A 27,336-nucleotide genomic window follows, 5' to 3' on the forward strand; every position below is an offset into this window, starting at 1 on the left:
ATCAATCAGCAGCAGTCCGGATAGATGGCGAGCTGAGCAAGTGGACACAAATTCGGAGAGGTGTTAGACAGGGGTGCGTAGTTTCACCTGATCTTTTCTCACTCTACGGCGAAATGATCTTACGACATTTAGATGACGAAGAAGGCGTCTCTGTAGGCGGACAACACTTCAACAACATAAGATACGCAGACGACACAGTACTAATCGCCACATCAAACTCCAGTTTACAAAATTTACTCAACATAGTCATTAAGCAAAGTGAGAACCTTGGACTTAATTTGAACGCAACAAAAACCTTCTGCATGACCATCTCATCAAAAGAAATAACTCCAGTATGCACTATCAAAATACAAAATACAACAGTCTCACAAGTAAATAGTTTCAACTATCTGGGTTCTATGGTCACTTCGAATGGTCAATGCTGGAGCGACGTAAAATCAAGAATTGCACAATCCAAACAAGCTTTCATCAAAATGAACAAAATACTGAAATCTAATTCAATCTCTCTAAACACTAGAATAAGAATTTTACATGTGTACATTTGGTCAGTTCTGCTATATGGCTGTGAATCCTGGACTGTATGCCCGAAGATAGAGAAGATCAACAGTGCTGAAATTTGGTTCATTCGTAGAATGATGGGAATTAACTGGATGGATAAAATCACTAACGAAGAAGTGTGGAGACGCTCTGGGTGCACCCCTGGTGTCCTCATCACAACTATCAAAAAAAGGCAAATGACATTTATCGGGCATGTCTACCGCAAACGCGGAATTGAACACTCGGCAATGATGGGGCGATTTCCTGGTCAGAGGCACCGGGGACGTCCACGTTTGGAAATCTTCAAAAATCTTTCAACATGGACAAACCAAAATTTTGAAAACCTAATTAGAAGTATGGACAATCGATCGTTGTGGAGACTCACGGTAGCCGACGCCTTATTCAGGCATGGCCGATGATGATGATGAGATGTGTCACTTAAATAGCTCAGAAAATATTCTTATCTTTGACCAGAGATTCATAGAATTACGGGATGACCAACTAGGCTACGTTATCTGGTACGCACTTTAATGTACTCTTCTGTGCCAAAGCAGTAACGCAATCATGCGAGACATACATTACAGTCATGTGACTCAGCATGTAATATTCTGAGCATTCTTCTCGAAAGAATTTTAATACAAAGTAAAGTAAGTGAGTGTATCACCACCAACAGCGTGGCCAACGGGTTAGGGCAAGGAAATAGTCATTTCAATGGTGTGGGTTCGATTCCCACCCCTGTTATTATTCTTTTTTCTATTGTAACTGAAATGAGTGCATAAAGGATCTTAATGACCGCAATCAGTTGAGTTCATAAAGGAAATTGTCACCTTTCTTAACCATAATCACAATCTGGCGCTAAAAAGTCACGTGATTCTGTGATGTCACATAAGAATACGTTAAAGTGCCTACCACGTCATCTGATAAGTGGAGGGTAAAATACTGCCAGACATTTCTTAAATTTGAAAAAAAAATAAAAAAATATTTTTAAAGCGGTGTTCACCCAAAGCTTGCCTCAGTAAAACTAACCAGGGATGGAGGAACCACGTGGGCCTGGGCCCACCTTCGTTATTTTCTGGGTGGGCCTGGCCCACCTACTTTTGAAAGCCAAATTTCTTTGAAAAGGTAGCGAAAACGGCAAATTAGAGAGGGAGTTCGAAAAAAAGGTCTTCACTCATTTGACACACATTAGTTTGATTATCTTTGATAGCTCAATGATGAAATCTAATCTTCAAACTTTTCTGTTGAGTCCATTATCGATGTGTAGCACGCGTGGGTGTGGTTGCGTGTGACTGGTGGAGCAACCAGGGCTTTGGAGCAGGCGTAAATGTTAAGTTGCTCCAGCTCCGGAGTTCTCTTTTATCATAAATTAGCTCCAGCTCCTGCTTCGGAGCTTATTGATACCACTGTTCCGGCTCCAGCTCAAGGCTCCGAAAAGTGCTTTCATCAAAATAATGACGATATATCATATTAATTTCTAAAGCTTAAAATTGCATGCAGTCAACTGTTACTAAAAAATAGCACAACTTTATGAAAGTTAAGGTACTTTCATCAAAATGTCATGCGGAACTGCGTTTTAAAACATATTCGTTAATTCGACGTCTGATTACACCAATAACTTCTTAATTTTGTGAAGGGTTGCTGTTAAATTATGTGAATTCAGCCAATAATAGTAGCATCTTATAAAATACATCGGAGCCGGAGCTATATTTCAAACAACTGGCTCTAGCTCCACTTGACTTTCACATAGAGCTCCGGCTCCAGCTCCGTTGAAAATACACGGCTCCGGGGCTCCGGCTCCAAAGCCCTGGGAGCAACCTATCAATCAATATAATTATTCTCTATGCACTCTATGGTTAGAACAGTGATATCATTTTTGCACGTAGCCTACTGTATAATGCTGCATATTATTACTCCTAGCAGGTGGTATTATAACTGTGTGTGTATTGTTGCCTTTTTATTTGTGTGTAGGCCTACATCGCCACATTTTACAGCGCTATAGAGCAATTTAATAACTTTGTAAATTTTTTGACCAAATCAGGACCAAAAATGGAAAATTTTACCTGTTGGCACGAAAAGCAATTATGATAACGCAATGTGTAAACCAGGGGTCCGCAACCTTTTTCTAACAGCGGGCCAAAGCCAAACTTTACGTGGTCTTGGCGGGCCGTAGCCTATTAATACCAGTTTTGATAGATTCAGAGCATGATGTCAAGGCGTTGACGTAGCCTAATGCCTGCAGAATATCGGCTAATAATATCCTTGACAGGAATCAGCTGAAAAAATTCTTAAACATCAAAATCTTTGTTCACTGCACGCACAAATACTGCCAGCTCAGCTGTAGGCTTATCTGTCGTGTCTGTGCTCTCATCTATTGCCATTGCGAAGAACTGTAGATATACAATAACTGTTGGCTAGATGTTACGTTCTCCAATATCTCTTCTTTTCGTCGAGTTAAGGTTCTTGTTGAAAGACTTAGGCCTATATTAGAAAAGTAGTTTTTTTTTTTGTGGACATATGTTTTCAATAACATCCATCTTACACCTTTTCCCAAATTCTCCAATTTCTTGTCTTTTGCTGTTAATTGTGTTACCTTGTAGGCTAGCTAGCAAAATAATTTTCTAATTCATTGGTTTTTCTTTCCTTTGTAACAGAGAAATTTGCTGTTTTAAAGCTATTTTGAGTTGATTAACTTTGCCGTTCCTTGTTTGACCCATTAACTTGGAAAAAATAATATGTTTTGTATCATAATGGCGCTCTATGTTGAGTTCTTTGTTTATACAGACAGAAACGCTGCAAATCAAAAACGTGGGCCTTCTAACATGATTAATGAAAAGTACTTGTTCTTCCATTCGAATATACTGTAAAAAACCACTGGCCTGGCCACATGTTATTATAATTTGTAAAGGAGCGGCGGGCTGGATGATTTTTCTTGGCGGGCCGTAGGTTGCCGACTCCTAGTGTAAACGATTTCAAAAATCAGGAATCATCATCATTATGTTCCTTCCTCGTATTGAGGGTTGGATACAATGCGCCATTGTTCTCGACCATGGAATGCAGGAAATCAGGAATGCAACAACGTTATATGGGGGTCTGTGGGGCGAAGCCCCCCAGAAGTATGATTGACTTTGACTGCTGCGCCTCTGGGCCCACCTACTTTTAAAATGGTTCCTCCATCCCTGAAACTAACCCGAAGTTTAAAGTTGCCCGAAAGAGATGTATTTTAAGTTTATTTTATTTTTGTCTTTAAATGCTTCGTAATATATTTTTTAAACCTTTAAGTTTGATTAAATTAAAGTTTTGCATGTAAATTCTCTTTTTTTAATGCAAGGCTTGCTTTGTCTCAACTTTGTGCAACTTTAATCTTCGAGTTAGTTTTAAAGAGGCAAACTTTGGGTGGCCACTGCTTTAAAAATGTCAAAAAAATATCTGGCAGTAATTTACTCTCCATTTGTCAGATAACGTAGCCTAGTTGGTTATCCCGTAATTCTATGAATCCTTGTCTTTGACAATAGCATCCCTGATATGAATATGATAAAAACAGAATTTCCCTGTCATTAGTTGCAGTGCCGCTGTAGCGATGTAAAACAAGTGATTGGATCTGTTAAATGCTAAGAGAACCGTGTATCAATGGTTTGATCACAAAACTCTGGTAAAATGACTTTATTTTTTCATCATAACGTCGTCTTAAGGTGCCACCTAGCGATTTTTTGCAATTTTAGCCGAAATTTGATAACGGTAAGAGATAAAGAGATAGAAGCTATGCCGAAATAACCGGAAGGGCGGCTTCCTATTTGCTTGCAATACATTGTTAAGTGCTAACTGCAAAAGAAAATGAGCTACTTAAAAAACGTGTTTTTTTTCCCATTTTCGCCCAAAAAATAATTTAAGAAATATCGTGATATTACTCGAATTCGATTGTAGGTTGTAGGGACGTTTTTATTCCAATTGTTAAGCTTCTTAATTAGGAAAGGTAAATTGCAGGTTAACAGTTCTCCAGCAGGCATACAATACAGTTGCCTTCACCAATATGAATATAGCAATACAATATATTATACATGTATGCAATGCATTAATCAACTTGACGTTTCAACACCGATTTGCAGAAGCATGTGACAAACACCAATACTAACTAACCAAACAATCTTGATCAATTCATTTCACAAGTTTGATACGTTTGACAAAAGTCGGTATTCACATGCGAACTCAACTTATCGTTGACGACAATCAGTAGCCTTCTACAAACTGTTGTTAAACTTAGGCAATTGTGGAAATGTTATTCACATATAGAAATAAAACAGAGTAACCTTAGCAGGTTTAACATACTTTTTTACACACAAAAAGATAACATAATTAAAATAAACTCAAACGTTTTCGACACGTACGTGTGTCCTCATCAGGAATTAAATCTGCAATATACATAAAATGAAAAATCGTAAGATAAATTTGACTTTGCACTACAACGACACTCTGGACTGAAAAGCACAAACTGAACAAATGATACGAGAATGATTACAAGTAAATTATGCGGTGGGAAACAGATCACATGAGGTGTAGACTACAGACATTCGACAAACAATTAAAACACGCACAAAAGGAACGATGAGCCACAGGCGAATAACTGCCGGTTGAGAGATGGATTGTTACGTTTGATTTTTAAGGCTTTCATGATCTTAGTCTGAAAATCAGATCTGCCTCAAGAAATGATTTTAAATTGGTCGATTGAGACATTGTCAGTGCACGTTTCACAAGAGGCGATGTGTTCTTTAATTGTACTTTTACTGTAGTTGTTAGGTTTGGGTTTAAGTGCTCCCCGGCCCTTGTCAACAAATGTCTGGTTGACATACCAATGTATGTCTGGTTTGCGTCATGCAAACAACTAAATTTATACAGAACATTCGAAGAAAGAGCAAAGGGGGTAGACGACTTCAGTTGAAAATATTGGTGCACATTAAATGTTTTATACACAGGATGAATGTCACATGAAAATTTCTTTTTTATAAGTTTAGCTAGGTTTTTTGCAAAACTTGTTGAATCGTTTCCTAGAAAGCGTATACTAATAAAATAACTAAAATCTACTTCTTCAGGCGTGTTTTTTGGTTCATCAGCCATGAAGGTGTTTAAGACTTTATTTTATGTATATTGCAGATTTATTTCTTGATGAGGACACACGTACGCGTCGAAAACGTTTGAGTTTATTTTAATTATGTTATATTTTTGTGTGTAAAAAAGTATGTTAAACCTGCTAAGGTTACTCTGTTTTATTTCTCTATGGTTCAACAAAGCAAAATCTCTACCAAAACTTTATTATTCACAATTATGTTGTATAAAGTTTTGGCCAAGTCATTCTCGTCATCGCAAATCAATCCATTCCCAATTCCTCTTAATTTATCAATAAACCGCTCCGATTCTCGATTATTATTTTCAATACTGCGCTAAAACACTGAAAAAGATAAAAACATTCAACGCAGGGAGCCATCTTGCTTACGCTAGTAAAAAAATACGTAAGTTCCTTCGCTTTAAAAGGGTTTCCGCGATGTTGATGTGGCCATGAAAACTGTTTTGTTTAACTGCATCCAAAGTAAAAGGCTGTAATTCGGCAGAAATGCTCAAAACGACATTTTTAGAATTCAAACATTGGGATGCATGTTGTACGAAATGTTTCAAGACAGCATTAAACACGAGTTCATCAATTTCTTTGTACGCAAGCAGCAAATCTCTTGTGAGCAGTACAATTGAGGAACCATTAGTTGCGGATGGTTTAAAAGGTGAATGGCTAAAAATGTTGGTAAATAAATGCAAACGATATACTGAACTATACGCTGAAGCTTTTCGAATTGTTGAGGTTCAACACTGCATCAAAATACCAGCGTTCTTAAATATTCACTCGCTGTAGTGATCCATCGCGCGTGAGATATACTTTCTTGACGTAAAAAAAGAGGAACTTCACATTTTCAAGAACATTCTTTACGAGATGGGCCGCCAGGAAAATAAGACACATGTGGTCACTTTGGAAAAAAAATCTTTTGTATCTTTGTGCTCAGAAAACCACGAGGTTTTGTCTTTTAAATGATTGGCAGCTATTGTTGTCACAGAAACTTTCAAGTCATGGCGAATTTTTAGATCGTTGGGTTAAAGTTTTCGTAGCTTTGTAATTATGTTTATCAAAGCAGCATCTTCGTAAGAGTTAGGGCCTTTCACTTTCCCTTTCAGAAAATTTTTGCGTGACTAAAATAAATCTCATTCACGCGAAAAAGACACTCGAGAGTGTGAGCCTCGTGACCAACTTTACACACAAAATATTCTTCTAATCCAGTGGTTCCCAACCGGGGGGGAATTCCCCACTAAGGGGGAATTTTGCAATTTTCAGGGGAGAACTTGGTTTTAAGATTGTAGCCTAAACCTTTTTAAGCCTAGTAGGTTGGCCTACACTAGAGCGTTAAAGAGGAAATTATTATTAAGTTAACTCCCAATTATTTAAGCAACTGTGCACCGACGTGGATGCAGACCATCACGTAGGCCTGCTTCTTTTTCATTCAAATAATAATCGATGGCTTTCAAGAGGAAACGTAACCAAGCGAGTGCTTGAGCTCAGAGACGAGCTTAAATTATTTTTTAACCTTTAAATAAAATTGGAATTTGTTTCATTGCTGAATGATGATAGACGAATTAGATTCCTTGCTTATTTGGTTGATTTGTTTGGTCCATTGAATAAACTAAATCTGAAAACGCAAGGGAAAAACACCAATACACGGTATATGTCCATTGTCCAATCGCCATCTCCGTTCAAAGCAGATTGCGCATCAACATGGGTTATCTGTAGGCTATATATGAGCCATTGACATATTGATACCATGTGAATTTACAAGCTGTAGCCTACTGCTTCCATGCAGGCTCAAGGCATGTTTGAGGAGAATGATTGATTTATGTCACTGTTATTAGGAGATTGTGTTAAGGTGGGCTACTAAGAGGGCTCTGCTGTCCTGATCGCGGGAAAACATTTTGTCTGGCCTTTACCTTTCGACCAGCCTGGCTTGGGTGGTCCTTCCAGGAGCATACGCCAGTACCGCTCAGCATTTAAAGATGCTTTGGAAGCTTTCACCAGCAAGCTTGATAATTTGAAAGAGAAAAGTTAGAATGAACAATTGAACATGTTACTATGTTTAAAGAATTACCAGGGGTGCTGGTTGTTGACGGCAAAGAACAAGTTCTTCCAGAGTTGGAACAAGAATTGAGAACTAGAATTCATTCGATATTTTCTTGAAATTTACGACGATGAGCTTGATTTAATGCGAAATTCATTCACATTGTTGATGGAACCCCTTCCCCATAAAATGCAGGATGAATTTTTAGAATTCAAAACGGATTCTTGCGCAAGACTGCAAGAGACTTATTCTGAGAAAAATCATTCACTGGATTTTGGCCATTAATATGTAATTTCTATCCCAAAGTGGCAGAGAAAGCTATTCGAAGTATCCTTCCGTTTGCTTCTACTTATTTATGTGAATCAGTCCGCCCCGTTAGCTCAGTGGTAACGCGCCTGGCTCAAGATCACGCGGCGCTGGTTTGACTCTCGGGGTTTACGCCTGAGCAACGCATTTCAGGGATGCTCTCCATTCAGCGGCACCTAGTGATTAGTGAATGAAATAATTCCCCAGCAACGACACTTCAACAATCGGAAAACTTCACTATGTCAATCTCGGTAATCGGCCGTGCGTCAAGAGCTTCTACAATGCGAAACTACCAGGAATAACCTATCAAGGCTTTGTCAGTTCGAGGATAAAGATTCAAAACCAAACCAATCAGGTTTTTCAACTCTTACAAATGAAAACAAAAGAGAGAAACAGATTAGACGTGAAAAATGACATTCGTTGTGCTTTTTCCAATGCTCTTCCACTACATTTATGAGTTGTCGAAACAAAAAAATCACAAGCTACGCACAGACTGTTAAAGTGTTAAATGCATTGACTCTTATATTTTGAGTGTATTCTTCGAATAAAATACGTTTCAGCAACATTCTTCGTTAATTAAATTATTTTAGTATGAAAAGGAATATTAGGCCTACAGGCTAAAAAGCTTATTAAGCCTACTACCAAAAGTTTAGTTTATCTTCCAAGATTTAGATTAAAATATTAATATAAACGAGTTTTTAACAAACTAAATTTATAGGGAAAAATTTAGATTGGAATATCGACTAAAAGGGTCCACCGGATAAAAAAGGTTGGGAACCACTGTTCTAATCGCTTGTTGACACAATCTTTTTTTCAACAAGTGCGGTCGTATCAGCCATAACCGAATATACACGAGGAAGTAATGCTTGGTTATTGTTTTCGATTATAGCCTGGTGCGGTACTTCCGCAGTAATAGAAGTTTTCTTCGGAAATGACTTCACAAGCACGGGCTTCCTCATTTTGTTTCGGTATATTCGCTGAAATACCGACTTATAAACATATATCCAGCATCAACAGAACTTTATTGCACATTAGCTTTTTCTAAACATTTAAGACGAAAAATGTCCTTTTACAATGTACAAATGATTTTGATGCTCTAGCTCTTTCAGAATTATCGAGAGTCAGTTGGTCTGTTTGCTGTCGCAGAGAAGTGAAACGTCGATCCGCTAGTGTACGTCTGCTACAGTGCTACTACTTCATTTTTTAAATGATGAAAATATGGACCATGAAGAAACTTGGCATTATTTTGCTGAAGAAGATTACTCTTAAAATAGTAATGCTTGAGCACTTCTTCATGCGTGGGTAATACATTTTCGCTCATCTTGGCTGCTACAAAATAACTTTCTGTTGATCTAGTAGTTGTCATTATTGAGAGATTATACTCATCTTTTAACAGTATTAATAATTCATCAGTCTCATCTAAACATAAAAGATTATAAGTTAAAGTCAACAGTGGGCGCATTCTTATGTACTGCAGCATACTTGCACTACGGTAACAACCTTTGGCTCAAATAAGCAACTTATAACGACGGAAATTGAGCTTCATGCCAATTACCGAGACAGTATTATTACGTCATAAACGGTAGAAATTTTGCTCACATTTTGCGTCGCACTGTGATTGTCATTTATGGTCGTAGATCAGATTAGGCAAGATTACGTTTCGGTTTATATTAATGTTATTCTTTAGAAGGAAATGAACAAAAACACGTTTTGTTAAATAACTTGTTTTCTGTTGTAGTTGGCGCTTAACAATGTATTTAAAGCAGATAGGAAACCGAACCAAACTGGTAGAAGTTCTAGCTCTCTATCTCCTACCTTTCTTGAAATACAATCAAAATTGCAAAAAAAAAATGCTAAGTGCCACCTCAAAATTACGTCATAAAGAAAAAGTAATGTCACTTTTGAATTCAGCGTTGAAAATCCATTTAGAATATGACCCAGCTTACTTTCCTGAAAAGTCGCCCAAAAATGGAACACCCTAGTAAACATATACTATATAAATTATAAATGGGAAACGCTTAGCAAAACTCCGCATACCATTTATCGATATAAATCTTAAGCTAACAGTTACAACAGTGTTAGTCTGAAAATGTTTGAGTGAGGCAGGTTTGTTAATTTTCAAAGCAAGATTTGAAGGTAACATACTTTTCTGTGAAGGATACTTTGTGTTTTTTCGTTCCATTTTCATCACTTTCCTGTTCCTGTGAAGCGACGACCTCGTGAGAAGTGGAAGGCCGCTCTTCTATCGCAAGCACTGTACAAGATTCAATGGTCGATGTTAAAGCGTGCTTAAAATTGTTTGCATTAACATTTTAAACAGAAATGCATATTCTACTTGAGACTTAGTAATTGACTGAAGTTGATCTTATCACCCAATTTACTTTTGATAAGTCACAAGCTTTGAGCAGACAGTTGGCCTGGGTTAGATTCAAAATATAGTACCAAGAAACATTTCATCAAATGCTGAAAAGCTATTACCTTCATCAGCATCTTCAGTGGTTTTATCGCAAGAGGTTTCAGCAGATGGGGCTTTAGCTTGGTCCCATAGTCCATTGACCTGATTAAAAAGATCACATTCTATAGTGTCGGGTAGTTGTCACAAAAATCAGCACATGTATGATACAACTTATCAACATAATGTAGAAAGGGGCGATCTACTGAGCCAAAACAAAGCTGAGTACTCACTACAGAACAGCAAGCAATAGCAATTCGCAAACCATAACGGTAAAGCCTCTTCCTCCTTCAATAAATTAATCATGCTTGATTAGCTGTGATCTCCCATATGCTTTCCCTCCATTCTGTTCTGTATTGTTTTTAGTAGTATTTTTGGCATGCTTTTCATTCCGTAATTTCCTTTATATTGGTAAAATATTTCCTTTTTTGTCGTCCTTTTGTTCGTTTGCCTTGCACCCTCCCAGTCAACATTAAATTTACGAACGAGTGACTTCTTTTATGTGTCCGAAATATCTTAATTTTCTAAGGTTTATGTTGTTAATCAAACTCCAGTTATCGTCTATTTGTTGAGTGACAAATTCACTTGTTTTTCTTTCCATCCAGCTGATGCGTAATAGTTTCCTGTGCATCACAATTCAAAACTTTTTAACTTTTTACTGTCACGTTTTTTGCATGTCAAACTTTCATACCCATATCCACGTGCCCTCCACGCTAACTGTTATGACTATCCGATCAACTATATGCTTCTTGGCAACCGATTGTACAGTAGCAAGAACTGGCAGCTATACAGGGTCATCAATAATTATAATTAACATTACAACTTCAAACAGCTGTATCTAACAAATGGTAGACAATTTTTGAGTAATAAACATATAATACTATTGTCAAATAAATAAATATTTAGAAAAAATAAGTTTTACTCAATGTGTTCGCCATTTGCGTCGATAAAAAGTCAGAGACGCTTCGAAAAGGACCTGCAAGAGTCACGAATAACTCTTTGAGGTATTTTAGCTCATTCTTTTTTCAGATTAGCCTTCAGCGCTTCCAAACTTTGGTGGTGTTTAGTCGAAGCCTTGTTCTCCAGGTAAGACCAGATGCCAAAGTCTAGGGGGTTCAGGTCTGGGATGAAGGAGGCCATTCTTCCTTAAAAATGAAGAATGGCACATTGGCTGAAAGCCAGTTCTGCATTCTCTTAGCTCTAATGTGAAGAGGCAGAATCTTGTTGGACTGACCAATTACGTTTTTTTGAAATCTAGTAGTTGCATATTTCTTACAACTGGGTGTGGCTAGCCAACACACGATACAGCATATCATCCAAAATAAATTTCAACGTGATGGCAGAAAAGAGGTTTCATTCGGACCAACTTCAAAAATCAATTACAAAAAATTTGTACAAGACGGACAAAAACGGCAATGTTTGAAAATTCGTCAACAAACCTTCAAATTCGAAATATGAAAATATATAACAAGAAGCTGCAGCAGGCCCATGACACTCCAATCGCTTAACTGCTCAATGCCTATGATGCGAGGCCACCATAACGGATCGTCGGAGTTCTTGTTTGTCGTTGAAATGGAATTCCAAGGAAAAAACTCGAATTGAAAAATGAACCGGATCACGATCACAATCTGTGGACAAGTGAGGAATGTTATCACGCGTGTTGTACAAACAATGACAAAAAAAGACGACTTAGTCAAGACAGTACAGCATATGAAGTTTAGAACCAGAAATCACACGGCTCTTAACCTTTAAAAAACACGTTAAAACGACGTAATAAACGGAAATTAATTAACGCTTTATTGCTTCATTGGTTAGGTACATAAAGCTCTTCAACAGAGCTCTTACCTCCAAGTAAAATATGGAAAAGAGCCAAAAAGTTTTAGTGGGTCGTGGAATGGTGAAAGTTGCCCACAAAAACACGGCCAGAGGTAGCACCAAGGCAAGGATAGAAGCTCTCAGCATGAGATTGAGGATGATAAGAAAGAAACAAAGGATATTGGTATTGGCCAGGAGGATATACCTGAATAGTGAATATACATTGAAGATTCATTGCAGATGTACATGATAATACTCGATAAACGTTTTGAACAAAGAGTCAATAATGCGAACTTGTGTCTGAAAAAACATTTAATCTTAAACTGAGAAAGCTTATTTTAAACCTTTGCGAACTTGTAGAGACATTGAAGCACTGACTTGCATTGTTATTACGCTGTACTTGAAGTACACTGCTTAGCCAGCAGACACGCCAAGATTGGAAGAAATATTTATAATAGCATAACTTCACAAACGGCTTACGACAATGAGCATCAAGTCTCATGCGCATTTACATAACAAGAGCATCCAATAGTGATAGAGTTCAAAATATGTTGGCATAAACTTTATCTTCTGCTTACCACACGGCATAGAACAGTCTCAAAGCTCTGTTTTGGTCTTTGTCGAAGTCAATCGGCTTCATATCTACGTATTCTTCGACAGTTGGTGGTTTTCTATCACAAAATACATGAACACAATTGGTCACAGGAAACAAAATCAAAACACAGGCACAAGATACTGAAACGCTTGGACAATTTAAATATAATGGATCGAGCGCAAAGTGCACAAATTGGGCTTATTGTTCAGCAAACGTTTCCAACTCTAGACTATTTTTATCTTCGGTGTGTACATTGTACAATTCAAACTAAACTGTATTGGATTCTAGCAACGAAGATGCATGTTATTCAGCTTCCGAAACGTCAGCCGAATCCATAAACTTTGTATCTCGACTTTTAAATTCGTACTACATTTAAAAATAAACCCTGTTTCTTAATTTGAACGTAAGTTTCACACTTGACTGCGGTAACAATTTAAAAATTAGGAAATGAAATACCTGACAGCAACAGCAGTCGAAGCATCACCCTCTTCGATGTCAATTTTCACATCGGTTGATGTACTGCTTGGCGATTCATCCTGAAAACAAAACCTCAGCTAGTGACGTCGATGATGGGGAAATAGAAACTTAACAATCAGTGACGCAGTTGGAAAGAATTTTTTTCGGGGGCGCAAAAGCAACCATTGGGGGGCAAACATTTTAATGCAATAAAGAGTTTGTTTGAAATAGAGTTTTGAATGCAGCCAAACATTTATGAATATACAATGTCATTAAAACGTTGTAAAAGCATTAAAACCCATGTTTGGGGAGCAAGTGTTCGTTCAAGTCCTCTCGTGGCTACTTCTCTGAACAGAGCCGGTTCAGAAAGTGGCAACATGCAAATATGGTTGAATCAATTTTGCAGATAAAAACGTAGAAGTCAGAAAACTACCATTTTCTTGATATTCTTTTTGCAAAGTTTATCTTTCTCGGCTTGAAGTTGTATGCGGACGTTCCTATAGTCTTTGTTTTGCTGGTTCAGGTACAAGGTGAAAGAATCAACGCCAGACATGATGAGTTCCCAGACAAACCACAATCCTAGCTTGACTTTGCCTAGAAAACGCTTCAAAAATGAACAAATTGTGGAAATAAAATCGTACATTTCCGCAGGCTGGATCAATTAAAAAAAAAAAAAAAATTTGTCGTAAGCTTCAGAAACAAGCGACAAGCTTTATAGCACTTCATTCGTGATTCAATGCCGAAGTACCGCTACAAGACAAAAGCACTATTTAGACAGTAAAAAAACAAGTTATAAGATGAAGTTCATTTTTAATGATGTATAAGAAGTCACTACATAAAAATGCCACTACTACATAAAAGATAACTAAGTTGAAAGTAAAAATGCATGCAATTTTACAAACCACAGAAAGACAAAGCTTTTTCTTGCGTCTCTTCATTACCATCTTCATCCACATCGTCATCATGAGATCTAGAGCTCTTTATCTTCACCAGTTTAGTTCTGGTATCTTTGCTGGCGTCAGATTTTCCTCCAGAATCAACAACATCTGCTTTCTTCCTCACTTTAATATCGACATCCGTATCTCCATAAACAACTTCTTCTTCAGTCGTCTTTTCGCTTGCATCTTCTTCTTTTTCATGATCCCCATCGCTAAGAGTTTTGTCTTTACAAAACAAACGATCCCTTGATCACTTCTTGCAACAGTTAAAGGCATTAAGCGTCAAAAATGCAACAACACAACTCCAAATCTCATTGAACCAACAATGCAGCCAAATTCGTTTTCATCACACAGTCTATTTGAATAAGTACTTACAATGCAATCATAAACTAAAGCAGTTAATTTTTTGTGAGCCAGTCAAAAAAAAAGAATCAAAACAAGTTAAGAAATGCTGAAGTAAAACAAAGTACACTGCTACATCGCAGAGTTAAGCACTTTGCGCAGAAGTAGGCAGGGTTCAATAGTCAGCTTCACCGAAATCAAACCAAGGTCGTGTGATCAGAAAATATGTGGTTTATTCAGTCTAGTTTAGTTCATATCAAACTAAAAAAAATAATTTCGAGCGAAATAACGTGAAATAGAAAAAAATCTGACGTAACTGGCAGAAATTATAACTACGTTTCGAAGCAACAAAATCTACCTTCACTTTCACTCGCCAATCTCTTTTTATCTTCCATTCGTTCGCGGAGTGCTTCATCAACCCCGACAGTATCGGCGATATGCAGCAGCTGGAAGTAAACATGATTTTAAAACGAAGTCTAGCAACGCATTGGTCGCGCTTCAATGCAATAACTTCAAACACTGAATAAAAAGAACTCACATCGATTGGATCCAGAACGTCGTCTTCCTCTTCTTCTTTTGCTTTTGGAGTTTTTTTTCTTTCAAAGCTCTCATCGAACATATAGTAATCCCCGGCCCTTGTTGCTGGACAGGATAAAAGTAGATAAGTTGCTAAATTAAGTTGTTATGTTTTGATAGGTTGACAACCTGATTGAACCAGTTATTGATGATTCCTGGACAGCAGGACTCAAGAGGCTTTCCAAGCAAAATCATTTATGGTATTCGTGAACTTTTCACAAACTCAACGTAATCCGTAATGTCGACAACGTTATACTGATAAGCCTACCAAGGAGTATTTGTCACAAGGAACGCAGCAAAAATGGTCGTAATACTCGTAAACATAATGGTTTGTTACGATCGTCTAATACAGCGTTTCCCAAAGTGGGAAAAATCGCCCCTCAGGGGGCAAAAAATTCAAAGGGGGCGATTGGGGGTCGAAAACACTCGAAGGGGGCGAATTTATCAAACCACCAATAACAGTCCAACGCGCTAATCAGTTCTATGACTATTGACTACGGTACTATAAAGGTGCGTCTACACGAAAAAGTGTTCTTGCTTAAGCTAAATTTTAAGCTCCTTTCGTTTACACTCACAATCTCGAAAAAAGATTTTGCTTGCTTGAACCGCGGCCACGTGAGTATTTCAACCGCAATGAAGTCACGTTTCAAAAAGTTTCAAAAAGTTCGCGAAAAAGCAAGAAGTAAACCAACTGTTCTTTAATAACTAGTCAAAGTGAGCTGGCACTTTGAGTTGTTGCAGTCATTCAATAATGGCTTTCAAATGTTAACGTGTTTTATTTTTGTTGTGATGATCATGGTCAGAAATAAAAGCAATTGAACTGAACTTGTGTAAAAAATGCTGCAAAAAGATAAGGTTGCAAACACGCAATTTACTTCAGAAAAAAGTGTTCTGACACCTTAGTGAAGTTAAAAAGTTAGAAACAGGTGTGGTAAGAGAACACTGGGAGCATCAAATACAAAACAAATACAAACTTCCCACTTGCTTGACTAGCAGCCAGACAACTGAGTGTAGACCTGAGGTTTTGACGCGAAAATATTTCTAAGCAAGAGAACTCGCTTAAGCGCTCAGTTTTTCGCTCTTGAGCGTATTTTTCTCGCGGACTCGCTTACTTGCTTAAAAGTAAGCGGCACAAAGTGCGATTATCTTAAACAAACAAGAAGTTCAGCTAGCTTAAGAAAGAAAACAGTCGTCGTGTAGACGCACCTTATACTATAAAGTTTAATCAACCACAAATTCAATTATGGACACAGGGTAACAACATCTCACAATCTTGCAAAAGTTTACTTTATCACTTGAAGCTATTGAAATCTAATCAATTCATTGCAAAATTATCTATTATTGCAGCGTCACAGTGCTCATAGCAAAATATGAAGTGGAAACATCACTGTCCTCTTTCACACTCCCAGATATTGCAATTGTTTTGGCGTGCGTTACACAGTTTGCAAAAGACAGACATGCAAAATCAGTTGTAATTTTCAGTAGTTTAGGATCAATTTGTATCGTTTAAATACTGCAGCACCAACACCTGAGCTAGATTATTCACCAGTTTATTCATCAGTCCGAGGCCAGGGCAAAGCCTCGAAGCCAAGGCTTGACCAGCCGAGGCTAGCCAAGCTCGAGGCTAAGGCCAGAGACCTTCGAATTTTATCACTGGTTTTCACCCTCGTAAGTTACGATCAAGTCTCGGGTCAGTGTCAAGCAAAGCAGTCTTAAACAGCATGTACGGTAGTTAGTAGTTGATCACAGTGAATATAGTAGGTTGCCAGTCAATAAGAGAATAACCCAACATTCTCTGCTGATAGTTAGAAACGTTCAACAGCAAAAATCTGGGCTAGACTTGTCGATGAATTATAGTGGCAGACAAAAGGAAGTAATAAAATGGCTTCATAATTTTGATAGAATTCAGAACTTTATCTCCAATTTTATAGCAGGCAAAAGCTGTGACAGAAGTTTTTAGATATAGATTTTACATTTTAGATATAGACATAGATTTTAGATAAAAAGTTTCAGAATAGATTTTAGAAAGTTTTGATCAAGTCTCCAGATATCAATACTCCGCAAACCATTATGTCCAACATCATCAGACAAGTATAACTCATCTCAGCCTCCTGCTAAATTGCAAAAGATTAGGAAAGTAAAAGTGCAGCAATATGACATAAATTATTTGATATATGGCTTCACTACTAGCCCGCATGATTCTAGTCGACCAATGTGTCTGGTGTGCGATGCCGTCTTTTCGAATGAAGCAATGAAGCCAAGTAGACTCGATGACCACCTCAAAATAAAGCATGCAAACAAAATTGGCTGCGACTTTAGAAAGAAGATGAAAAAGCAAAGCAGCCTGCTATCAAAAATCTTTTTAACAGGACTGACAAGAAAATGGAAAATGGTGTTATTGCCTCTTATAACCTCTCTTTGCTCATTGCAAAAACAGTAAAACCTCATACTGTTGGCGAAGATCTTATTCTGCCAGCTGCAAAAGGTTTGTTGGTTTTTGAATCTTTATCCTCGGACTGACAAAGCCTTGATAGGGTATTCCTGGTAGTTTCGCATACTCATAGAGGGTCTTGACGCAGGGCCGGTTACCGAGATTGGCAGAGTGAAGTTTTCCGATTGTTGAAGTGTTGTTGCCTGGGAATTATTCAGTCAAGGTGGATTCATCTATTTGCAGTGAATGGTTTGTCACACGTAGAACCGGGGAATTATTTCATTCACTAGGTGCCGCTGAATGAGAGCAGTCCTTAAAGTGCGTTGCTCAAGTGCACACCCCAAGAGTGGAGCTTGCGCCGCGTGATCTTGAGCCAACCACTGAGCTAACGGGGCGGATAAAGAAAAGAAATCATTGAAACAGTTATGCAACAAAATGCTTCATCAATTTTGAGGGCTGTACCTTTAAGCAACAACACAGTTCAGCGTCGTATTGACGAAATGAGTTCTGACGTGTTGGAACAACTTATTAAGGTTCTACGTGTGACAAACCATTCATTGCAAATAGATGAATCCACCTTGACTGACTATGTATCGCTGCTGCTGGGATATGTGCGTTTTGTTCATGATATGAGAACTCAAGAAGAAATGATTTTTGATGATGATGATGATTATGTGCCTGATCTGATACAGACGTTGGCAATCATGGTCTTCCAAACTTCTCTGTGATTTGCCATTCGTATAAAATCGTTTGTTTTGACTTTGACAAGCATCTTTAATGCAGTGAAAAACTTCTACAAAGAGAAAGGGATTCCACTGAAGAATATTCTACAATGTGCAACTAATGGTGCTTCGGCAATAGTTGGAAAGCATCGAGGGTTCATTGCACTGATGAAAAGAGAAGTTCCTGGACTTATTGCAATACTGTACATTTTGTAATTCACCGTCAGCATTTGGTTGCCCGTAATATGTCCTGAACTGCACGAATCACTGAATATTGTGATAAAATGCTTCAAGATAAAAGCGCATGCTCTCAACGACAGACTATTTCGTTCACTTTATTGCCAAAATGATGAACAATTTAAACATTGTTTATTGCATATTGCGGTAAGATGGTTTTCAAAAGGTGCTTGTTTGATCCGCTTTTATGACTTTTTTGTTTCAGTTATCGAATTCCTATCAAGCACTGACGCGACATTAGCTGAAAATGTGATACTCTTAAAAAAATGACATCGCATATTTGAGGGGACATTTTCAATGGCATAAACGAAGTAAACAAAAAGCTTTAGGGAGAAATGGTAACTCTCATTAAGTGCAAAAGTGTGATTACCTCATTCATTGCAAAGCTATCTTTATTCAAACAACATTTAGGTCGAAATGTCTTAACTCAGTTTCCCAACTTGAGCGAGAATGTTATTACAGAAGAACAACGGCAAAAATACTGCTCACATTTAGACATGCTTCATAAAAACATGAAACTTTGCTTTGCAAATCTCGTAGACCTCCATGTTCTAAACTGGGTAGTACCATCATTTTCTACCGAACCCACAGACATAGAAGTGGAACTTCAAGAGCAGTTTATTGATATGCAAACAGATGATGAGTCAAGAGTGAAATTCAGAAATGATCGATACGATTTGTTTTGGTGCCAGGTTGCTGGCAAATATGAGCTTCTCTGGAAAGTAGAATGTGGATTTTGTCGTTTCTTACTTCATGTATAGCTGAAAAGGGGTTTTCGGCTGTGACATTGATGCTTTCAAAGCAAAGAAATCGCTTTCCAGTTCATAAACGGGGTGATCTTTGACTCTATCTTACGAAGATGTCGCCAAACATTTCAAAACTTTGTAAGAGTCACCAAGCTCATCCATCCCATTGAACATTATCATGTATTTATGTTACTGTCAATTTCGTTGATTAAATTCTTAAAACTAAATTTGTCTATCACTCTATTATCAATTTTTATTTTACTTGACAGAATTAGGGGGGCAAAATTATTGTAATTCATGTATAGGGTAACAGAAGTACTGAAGTAATGGCATATTTAGTTATCACTTTTCGCGGCAATGTGTTGGTCTACTTACGATTTTGGAGACTAAACCATGACTAAACAAATATGTATGATTGAATGACACGAATCTTACTCACCATCGGTATGAATCTTCAGCTGAGCCAAGCTCTCTCGCAACGATTTATAAGTCTCCTTGATCATTTGCATTCTGCCAATATAAACATTCGTATAGTATCGTGATGTGGATAAATTCAAGTGATATCATATTAGAGAAAATAAAAATATACATAAAGGGATGATGCAAACCCCAATGGGGGGTTCAACTTAGTATTGTTCACCATAAGCTTGATTTCAATAATTGAAAAAAACAACTTTTCCTCTTAAAAACCACAGCCATGTCAACTGGCGACTCCATTTTGTAGTATTCAGATAATTAGCAATTTTATTTTCACCGATTTAAAAAAATTAACCACGAGCGTTAACAACTTGGCAAAAAAACACACGATAACTTACGATTTTTTGATGGCGTTAATATTTTTTTTTTGGATCCGTTCCCGTTCCTTGACTCGGTCGATCAGTTTATTGTGGAACATCTCCGCTCCTCTGCACAACAAACGTGACGTCATCGCTGCGCTGAGTCACTGCCACACTAGTATGTTCACAGCGGCACCACGGCGAGTATAAACGTGACTTCATGGTCGGTGAAATAGCGAAGCCTGAATAGGTCTAAGTGTCCAGATAGGACAAGTCGTTCTTTTCACATTGATTTAACGTCTGCGGACGTTGGGGCAATGCAAAAAGGACAGATATATTTAGCTGATTAGGAAACAAACGTCAAGTTTTCCACTTGACGAGACCTACAGAGTGGTACAAAAACTGTAATTTAAATTACAAGCAGAAACTATAAAGTGGCTAGCTCCAAATTCTGATGAATAATGAAGCTTCTATAAGCAGATACATCTTGAAGCTTCTTTAGTTCTACAATAAATATTCAATGCATCGCGTTATCATCCGTTAAGACATTAACGCAATGTCAAACAAACGTTTGCTTAATCAAATAAAATTTAATTCAAATCACCTTGAAGCCAACAGCATTGAAATCCTTAGGTCTTCGGCAACATGGAGGAAATAATAAGAAGCAAAGATTCTGAGTTGAATTAAGAGGAAAAGAAAACAGGTGAAATCCCAGGTGAGCCCGGAATTGTCGTAAGACAGTGCACATGATCCAGTGGATTGTGCTGCAGAAACAACGGATGAGTTAATAGAATACAGAAATATCTAAAAAATGAGACACGAATACAGGAGAGAATACATAGTAGAATACGAGGAGATCTAAAAAAGAGGATACGAAGGCTTTTATTACGTCTGACAATAGAAGGGCTCCTATCGTAAAATGGCAATTGGCTCCGATAGTAATTTAATAAACATTAAACATTGTTATGACATTGCGTTATTAGCACAAGACCTAAACATTTACTGCATGCTCATAGTTATTTGTTATCTCAACTACCCGTATACTTGCTTTGCTCCTAGCCTACTGCAAAGGTTTTGTTAAAGGCATACTAAAGGAAAATTTCAAACCGAAATTAAGCATTAAAATGAGTAAACTGAACATTCAAGAATACATTTCAAAAACAATTACCCAAAAAAATTTGTTTTCAATGGCGCTGGCAAGGCCCAAAGTCCAGTGTTTCATTTATTTTCATTTTTTTCAAAATGACCAAAACGTGCAAACACAGCTCAAGAATACGTCATAAAGTCCAGCAATAACAAAAGCCTCGTTACCAATCTGATGTTTTGAGCAAACTGTCTGCTGTTTTGATGTTAAAATGTGCTGTTTTGATGTAAATACATACATAGCCTACAGTCAAATCGCCCGCAGTAACAATTATTGCGTGATCGGTTGATTGCTAGACTTTATGACGTAGACTTTATGACGTTTTTTACAGTCGCACGCTTCGTTGCTCAGGCCAATCTCGTTTTGAAAGCTCTGACAAAAGCACGCGCACAATGGTGGTCAGACCGCAATGGGGCAATATTTTATTGAAAATCGTTTTATGGTAGCATGTTAAACACAAAGAACGTGGAAAATCGCCAAGTCAGGTTTTTCCTTTAATACCCCTTTAATAAAAACAGCTTACTGGTAACTTTTCAACTGTGTTATATGTTCTACATAATAATTGCTAACTGTTTTCTGTGGCTGACTGTACCAGCTGCACTACACAACTTTTTGCAATTTTAAAAAGAACCGCAGCTACCACCCTTCTAATGTCGTGAGAATAAGGCAATCGCTTCGCATCCCCCTCTTTAGACATCCCTGACAGAATATTTCATTTATTTTTCACTGCATCACTTCTCTAAAAAGTAGTTAATATTATAACATTTAGATTTCACCTACTAAAGTGGTTAATTGAGTGAAGGTAAGAAAATAAACGGGTATAAGAAAACACAAGGTGTGACGTGAAAAAGTTAGCAAGGTAAATTTACCACTGAAAAAACAACACAAAGTCAACGAAAGCAAACAGTGTTGAAAACCTTTTCTACAATCTACAATTCTACATGTCTTATGATTTTTGAATGAAAAATGATATGTAACCAGTTGCAATCACCAAAACTCTCAAGAACATAAAAAACATAACTTTACGAAAGGCACTACGACGTAACCTTCAAAAATTCGGTGCAACTCAATAAAACTATCACAAACAGAAATTTACTGAATCTTTCATACACAGATTTTTAACCCTTATAAGGTTGGGCTTCTGGAGTCTTGCTCAGTTTGGGGGGGGTGTCGATTCTTTTTATGCTTTGGGAGTGATATCTCTGGTATTTTTTTAAGGCACGGTTTCAAAATTTGGGATTCACTTTGTAAAATTATTTACGCTGAGCATATCCGAAAATTAAAACTATGTGAATTTTACAACTGCTCATATACGTTGAAATGTTGAGGTGACTTGTGACTGTAATTGTATCGTGAGTTTACACATTATTTTTTGGTAGAGTAATAAAGAACATGCAATGCAATGTTGTGATTAAAATTTTTTTACATAATTTTACATACATCCAATTCCCTTCACGCTGGGAAACAGTTAGGATTAACGAGACATAGGCCAAATTAATTACTTTCATCCAGCTGGTGGTAAAATGTTTAACAATAGAATATGAAATATTTCAGAAGATGTGCTGAGAAATGCCTTATATCACTCAATTTATAACCTGTATTCGCTCAAAATTTCAGCTCAACAGAGGTGAATAAAAATTGGGAAAAGTCAAGAAATCTCGTAGTCGCAGCCTCAGTGGTTTTAGAGATACAACTGTTCATACAAAAAAGTTGAATTGACAGCCCTCCCAACCTTCAAAGAGTTAAAGTAAAAAAAAAACACCAAACCAACAAATTTGTCTTTTTCTCACCGGATAAGTGATATGCGTCAGGTTTAGCGCAAACAAGACTCATCAGCTGCACAAACCAACAGGCTTCATCCACCAGAGTCTCAATGTACACACAGGAGGCTATTTGCAACCCTGATTTCAAGGTTATCACTACAACCGTGTAACCTGAACACAAAGGCGTTCGTTCAAATCAAAGATACTTTAATTAATCCTTTTTTCCAACGGCATCAAGAATTCAAGATAGATTGTTATATGCATGTTTGCTTTGCATAGACTTGAGATACATCACAATACAAGGTTTCAAGGTAAAAGACATTTTTAAATATTTTCATTGTGTTTTGATAAGATCGCAAGTTTATTCAATAAGTTTAAGTTGAATGACCTTCCAGAAAAGATGTTACTCTATTACGAGTAAGTATAATAAAAAAAACAATATGAAAATCATCATACTTTTTTGAATGCGTTTTGTGACTTAAAAAAAAAACTCAAAACAATACAGCACTTAGACAGTGAGTCTACCCTAGCAACTTGGTGGTTTGTTTATTAGTATATTTTTATTAGTTATTTCCAAATAAATGCAATCAGTAATAAGATAGCCTATGCAATAAGTGATGATTATTTTATTTACACCAAACATTTCCTGAGCGGGCCGAAGTTATATCTTTGCAGAGCCAGATGCTGTCGGTTTAAATCAGCTCCTTGATGAAGTCAAGTCACGCTGGTTGACAAAACATAAAGAAAGGAATCGCCTATGATCCACTGAAATGAAAGGCCTGCCAAACTGAAGACTGAAAGTAACCACTCATACTGCACCTACCTGTTTTTTATTTGAACATTATAAAAACGTTTTCAGAAACCGGTGTTATTTCTAATCGCGTGCCGTTCCAAAGTCAGACATTTGTAGCATATCATCAAACAATACCAAAACCTTGCTTGAACAGAACAGTTAAAGCATGTACTGGAAGTCCAAAACCAATTATATCTTACTCTAATCTAATCAGATGTTTAAGCCATTGAATTATGTTTATACGTGGCTTGGTAATATGTCAATTTTCTCGTACTAAAGCTGTACATGGTTATAAAATGTGCTAATTTACTAATTATTTTATACAGATAAAAAACCAAAGCATGTTTATCTCAACACATAACTTCAGCCTTCACGTCTGAAGGATCGTGCGCAGTGTCAAGGCCTTTTCACTTCAGAGATCATGGGACGGTCGGCTTTGATGACGTACTGCCTTAGCTTAGCAACTAGCATTCAATATCACAATTATGCTGAGCTACGTTACCTAAAAATCCAGTAAAAATGTTGAGTAAACGGCTGGTCTTTCCCATTAGCAGTTGCTGTTGATTAGAAAGCAGGTAAAAGAAGCAAATGAGGTAGCCGAGAGAAAAGATCGAAATGCGGGACGTGCCGGCAAGAAATAAGAAAGCCATCGTCAACCAGATCGTGTACCCAAATATCACGCTTTTCGTCTGGTCCAATAAAGTCCTTGATCTACATAAAGTTGTTTTTTACTTTTTTAAAAGTTTTTTTAAAGTTGTTACTGTTGTTACTTTTCGTTTAAAACACGTCTTTTTTGCGTTGGCAGACATTTAACTAAAGTGAAACGACTGTCCATCAGATTGCAGTTGAAAGTGTCGCTTTACCCTTTGGTCATGAAATTCTTTCTCGGGTTGGTTCGAATTGTGACCGGGTCTAATTCCCTGCCAGTCAGGTAGCGATTGTCACCGATGAACTTGGTCAGTGCAGACTCCTTTCTGAAGACCATTAACTGACTGACCACGAATAAAAGTTGAAAGAAGTCGGCTGGAAAGGCAATTAAAGCATGAAAGTAGAGACAGAGACACTAATTGGAAAGCATATAAAATGATACATTATTTACACTAATCACCAGCATTGTATGTGCTTAAATTTCATTATCTATTGGTTGTAGAGCAGCCACTCCAATAGATGGAGCAGCCACTCCAATAGATGGAGCAGCCACTCCATGTGGGGCAGTTGTGGAGCAGCCACTCCACTCGACTACTTAAGATAAACATCTTTCTCTGATACACAAAACGACAAGATCAAGCAATGTTGGTTTAACTATGCAGCTGAGCAACAAACTTCAAAGACAAAAATGTGCTGCATTCGACACGCTTGAGTTATTTTCGTCGCGGTTCAATGCGCAATTTCACCGCATCACAATTTATTAAATGAGCCAAGAAAGATTGAAATCTTGAAAACTCACATACTGAAGGCATTACATGCACGGTGACAATGTAATCAGGTAAATGCAGCCATGTCACCAAACGGTTCCGCACTGTCGCATTCGAGCCAATGACCGTCCAGGGGTATTCATTACCTTGAAATATCAATGTTAAAAAATTTAAAACATAGAAATGTCATTAATTTCATTAGCTAAATTGGACCAGAAAAGTCTGAAAAAAAGTAGATAAATGTGAAATAAGCTATTTACAGGATATCGCAACAAAAAGATAACGGAAAGTTAAACACAAAGCGACAAAAACAGAATTCAAGCAGATACCAAAATAGTATAGCTAGATGTGACAACACAGAATAGATTTCTTTACCTTGACACCACAGGGGTGGCATTCCAAGATCTGATAGATATTGCCACAATATCAAAACAATCAGAATAACAAGGTAGATTCTCCAAAATCTGTGACCAAGGTGAACAGCTTTTTAGACAAGACTAAACGGCAATGTGCTTTGAGTGCTCATCAAATATGCTAATTAACTAGACGATAAACTTCCCACCAAGTCTGACAAAGTTGATCGCGTTTAGTGTGGACTTAACAAACTTTTTATTGCCATCAAGCAGCAATTTGATGGGTTATCGCGGGTGGAAATATTGCCTATAGATTCTTGAGTTAAAGAACAACTATCCCAGCCATTGGTTCTTTTTACATTGATTTAACGTCTGCAGACGTTGAATCAATGTTAAAAGGACTCGTTTTGCAATCTAAGAGCATGGATCGATTACTTCGTGAGACATTCAACAAAACGAATTTGCTTACAATATTTCTCCTTGTGCAAGTCTTGCATATGTTGTACACATCCAAGAAACTTATGTGATTGACAAAGGTACACCAGCTACAAAGTACACCAAAAATTGTGTTTCTTATATAGAACGGAACTTGATGTCAATTGTTTTCGGTATTTTCCGCTGCAACCCAGACAGCAAAATTGATCATTGGACGTTGGCGTTGAATCAATAAATGACGAGTTTTGGTGTCTGAGAACTTACTTGTACAATGACGCTTTTGTTCTCAATGTGAGCGCCACGATGAGTAGTAGAGAATAAAAGATGGAGAAGATGTCGTTGTGGACCCATACTGTCACCACTGTCATCACGAAGCAAGCCTACAGCACACCAAAACGAGACATTCTCTCAGACAGTAAATCAGCTGTTTTTTACATTGATTCAACGTTTTTTACATCGATTCAACGATGCAGAAGTGGAATCAATGTAAAAATGACAGATTTTCCTGTTTGAGAAGCAGCGGTTGGTTGTGTGATACGCACAGCATTAAAACAAAGTTGTCGCCTTGACAATCACAGTAGGGTATAAGGCAACGTACAATAAACTTCTATTTGAATAAAATGAAGATGCTATCGCAATGCAAAAGTTGATTATTGTTGATAGTTATTGCATAGAAAACTTTTATTATGCAAAATTCAATAAAATAGAATTAATGGGTGGAAAAGTAAACAAAGTGGTTGTATCAATGAAAAAGGAAGAAAAAACAATATTTGTATCTATTGTAGATCTGTTTGGCAGAAAAAAAACAACGGACTTCTTGTTTAGGTGATCACTACAAGATAAGCGAGTCGTACCTGAACGCCAAATTTAAAGAAAAAGTAGTTGATGAAGAATTTGGAAGCGTTCAAAAGGCTGTCATCGACCACCTCATGAGTAATGCTGGGGTAGAAGGCGGTGACAACCGGGGCTGGCTCGTTACGCCAGATCCTGCGCCATTCTTGCCGACGAAGCACTGTCCGTTCGAATGCGATCATTAGAACAATGGCGATGTAGCCCTGGAAAAGAGCACCCACACTTAATTAGAATTTAATTTAAGTTTTTGTGTGTGATTAAAAGAAACGCTGTCAGCGCAAATGAAAGCAAGATAGACCGCACGAAATTCTATGCAAAGAGGTCAATCTCTTACAGCTCTCTCTCTCTGTAGGTGTCAAACTGATACAGCCCTCGATGTACAATGATGTTCCAGTTGGATCGATCTCGTGCGCCTTGCCAAAGTTCAATGGGGTATTTAAATGGCAAAAAAATGCGCAGAAATATGAATCTTTGAGCTCTGCTTGGCCGTTTTCCGGATATTTTCCCACT

The 27,336-nt window shown here is 37.5% G+C and overlaps 1 protein-coding gene across 3 annotated transcripts in view; it reads right to left on the reverse strand.

Annotated features, from left to right (window-relative positions):
* Nucleotides 1–27,336, reverse strand: part of LOC145767574 (piezo-type mechanosensitive ion channel component 1-like) — a 125,030-nt gene that overhangs the window by 15,254 nt on the left and 82,440 nt on the right. For all 3 annotated transcript variants that reach the window (XM_082579423.1, XM_082579422.1, XM_082579421.1), the window contains 20 exons: nucleotides 26,829–27,029; nucleotides 26,239–26,354; nucleotides 25,562–25,650; nucleotides 25,219–25,332; nucleotides 24,635–24,794; nucleotides 24,274–24,482; nucleotides 23,006–23,149; nucleotides 20,676–20,835; nucleotides 20,111–20,200; nucleotides 19,735–19,805; nucleotides 15,122–15,225; nucleotides 14,942–15,029; nucleotides 14,206–14,466; nucleotides 13,737–13,897; nucleotides 13,304–13,383; nucleotides 12,831–12,923; nucleotides 12,283–12,457; nucleotides 11,877–12,065; nucleotides 10,464–10,542; nucleotides 10,131–10,239 (listed from right to left, as the gene is read on the reverse strand). In XM_082579423.1, coding sequence (XP_082435549.1) covers nucleotides 10,131–10,239; nucleotides 10,464–10,542; nucleotides 11,877–12,065; nucleotides 12,283–12,457; nucleotides 12,831–12,923; nucleotides 13,304–13,383; nucleotides 13,737–13,897; nucleotides 14,206–14,466; nucleotides 14,942–15,029; nucleotides 15,122–15,225; nucleotides 19,735–19,805; nucleotides 20,111–20,200; nucleotides 20,676–20,835; nucleotides 23,006–23,149; nucleotides 24,274–24,482; nucleotides 24,635–24,794; nucleotides 25,219–25,332; nucleotides 25,562–25,650; nucleotides 26,239–26,354; nucleotides 26,829–27,029 — 2,693 coding nt within the window. The remainder of the gene's footprint in view (nucleotides 1–10,130; nucleotides 10,240–10,463; nucleotides 10,543–11,876; nucleotides 12,066–12,282; nucleotides 12,458–12,830; nucleotides 12,924–13,303; nucleotides 13,384–13,736; nucleotides 13,898–14,205; nucleotides 14,467–14,941; nucleotides 15,030–15,121; nucleotides 15,226–19,734; nucleotides 19,806–20,110; nucleotides 20,201–20,675; nucleotides 20,836–23,005; nucleotides 23,150–24,273; nucleotides 24,483–24,634; nucleotides 24,795–25,218; nucleotides 25,333–25,561; nucleotides 25,651–26,238; nucleotides 26,355–26,828; nucleotides 27,030–27,336) is intronic.

This window comes from Aplidium turbinatum, chromosome 3 (assembly GCF_918807975.1).
Source record: "Aplidium turbinatum chromosome 3, kaAplTurb1.1, whole genome shotgun sequence".
NCBI lineage: Eukaryota > Metazoa > Chordata > Ascidiacea > Aplousobranchia > Polyclinidae > Aplidium > Aplidium turbinatum.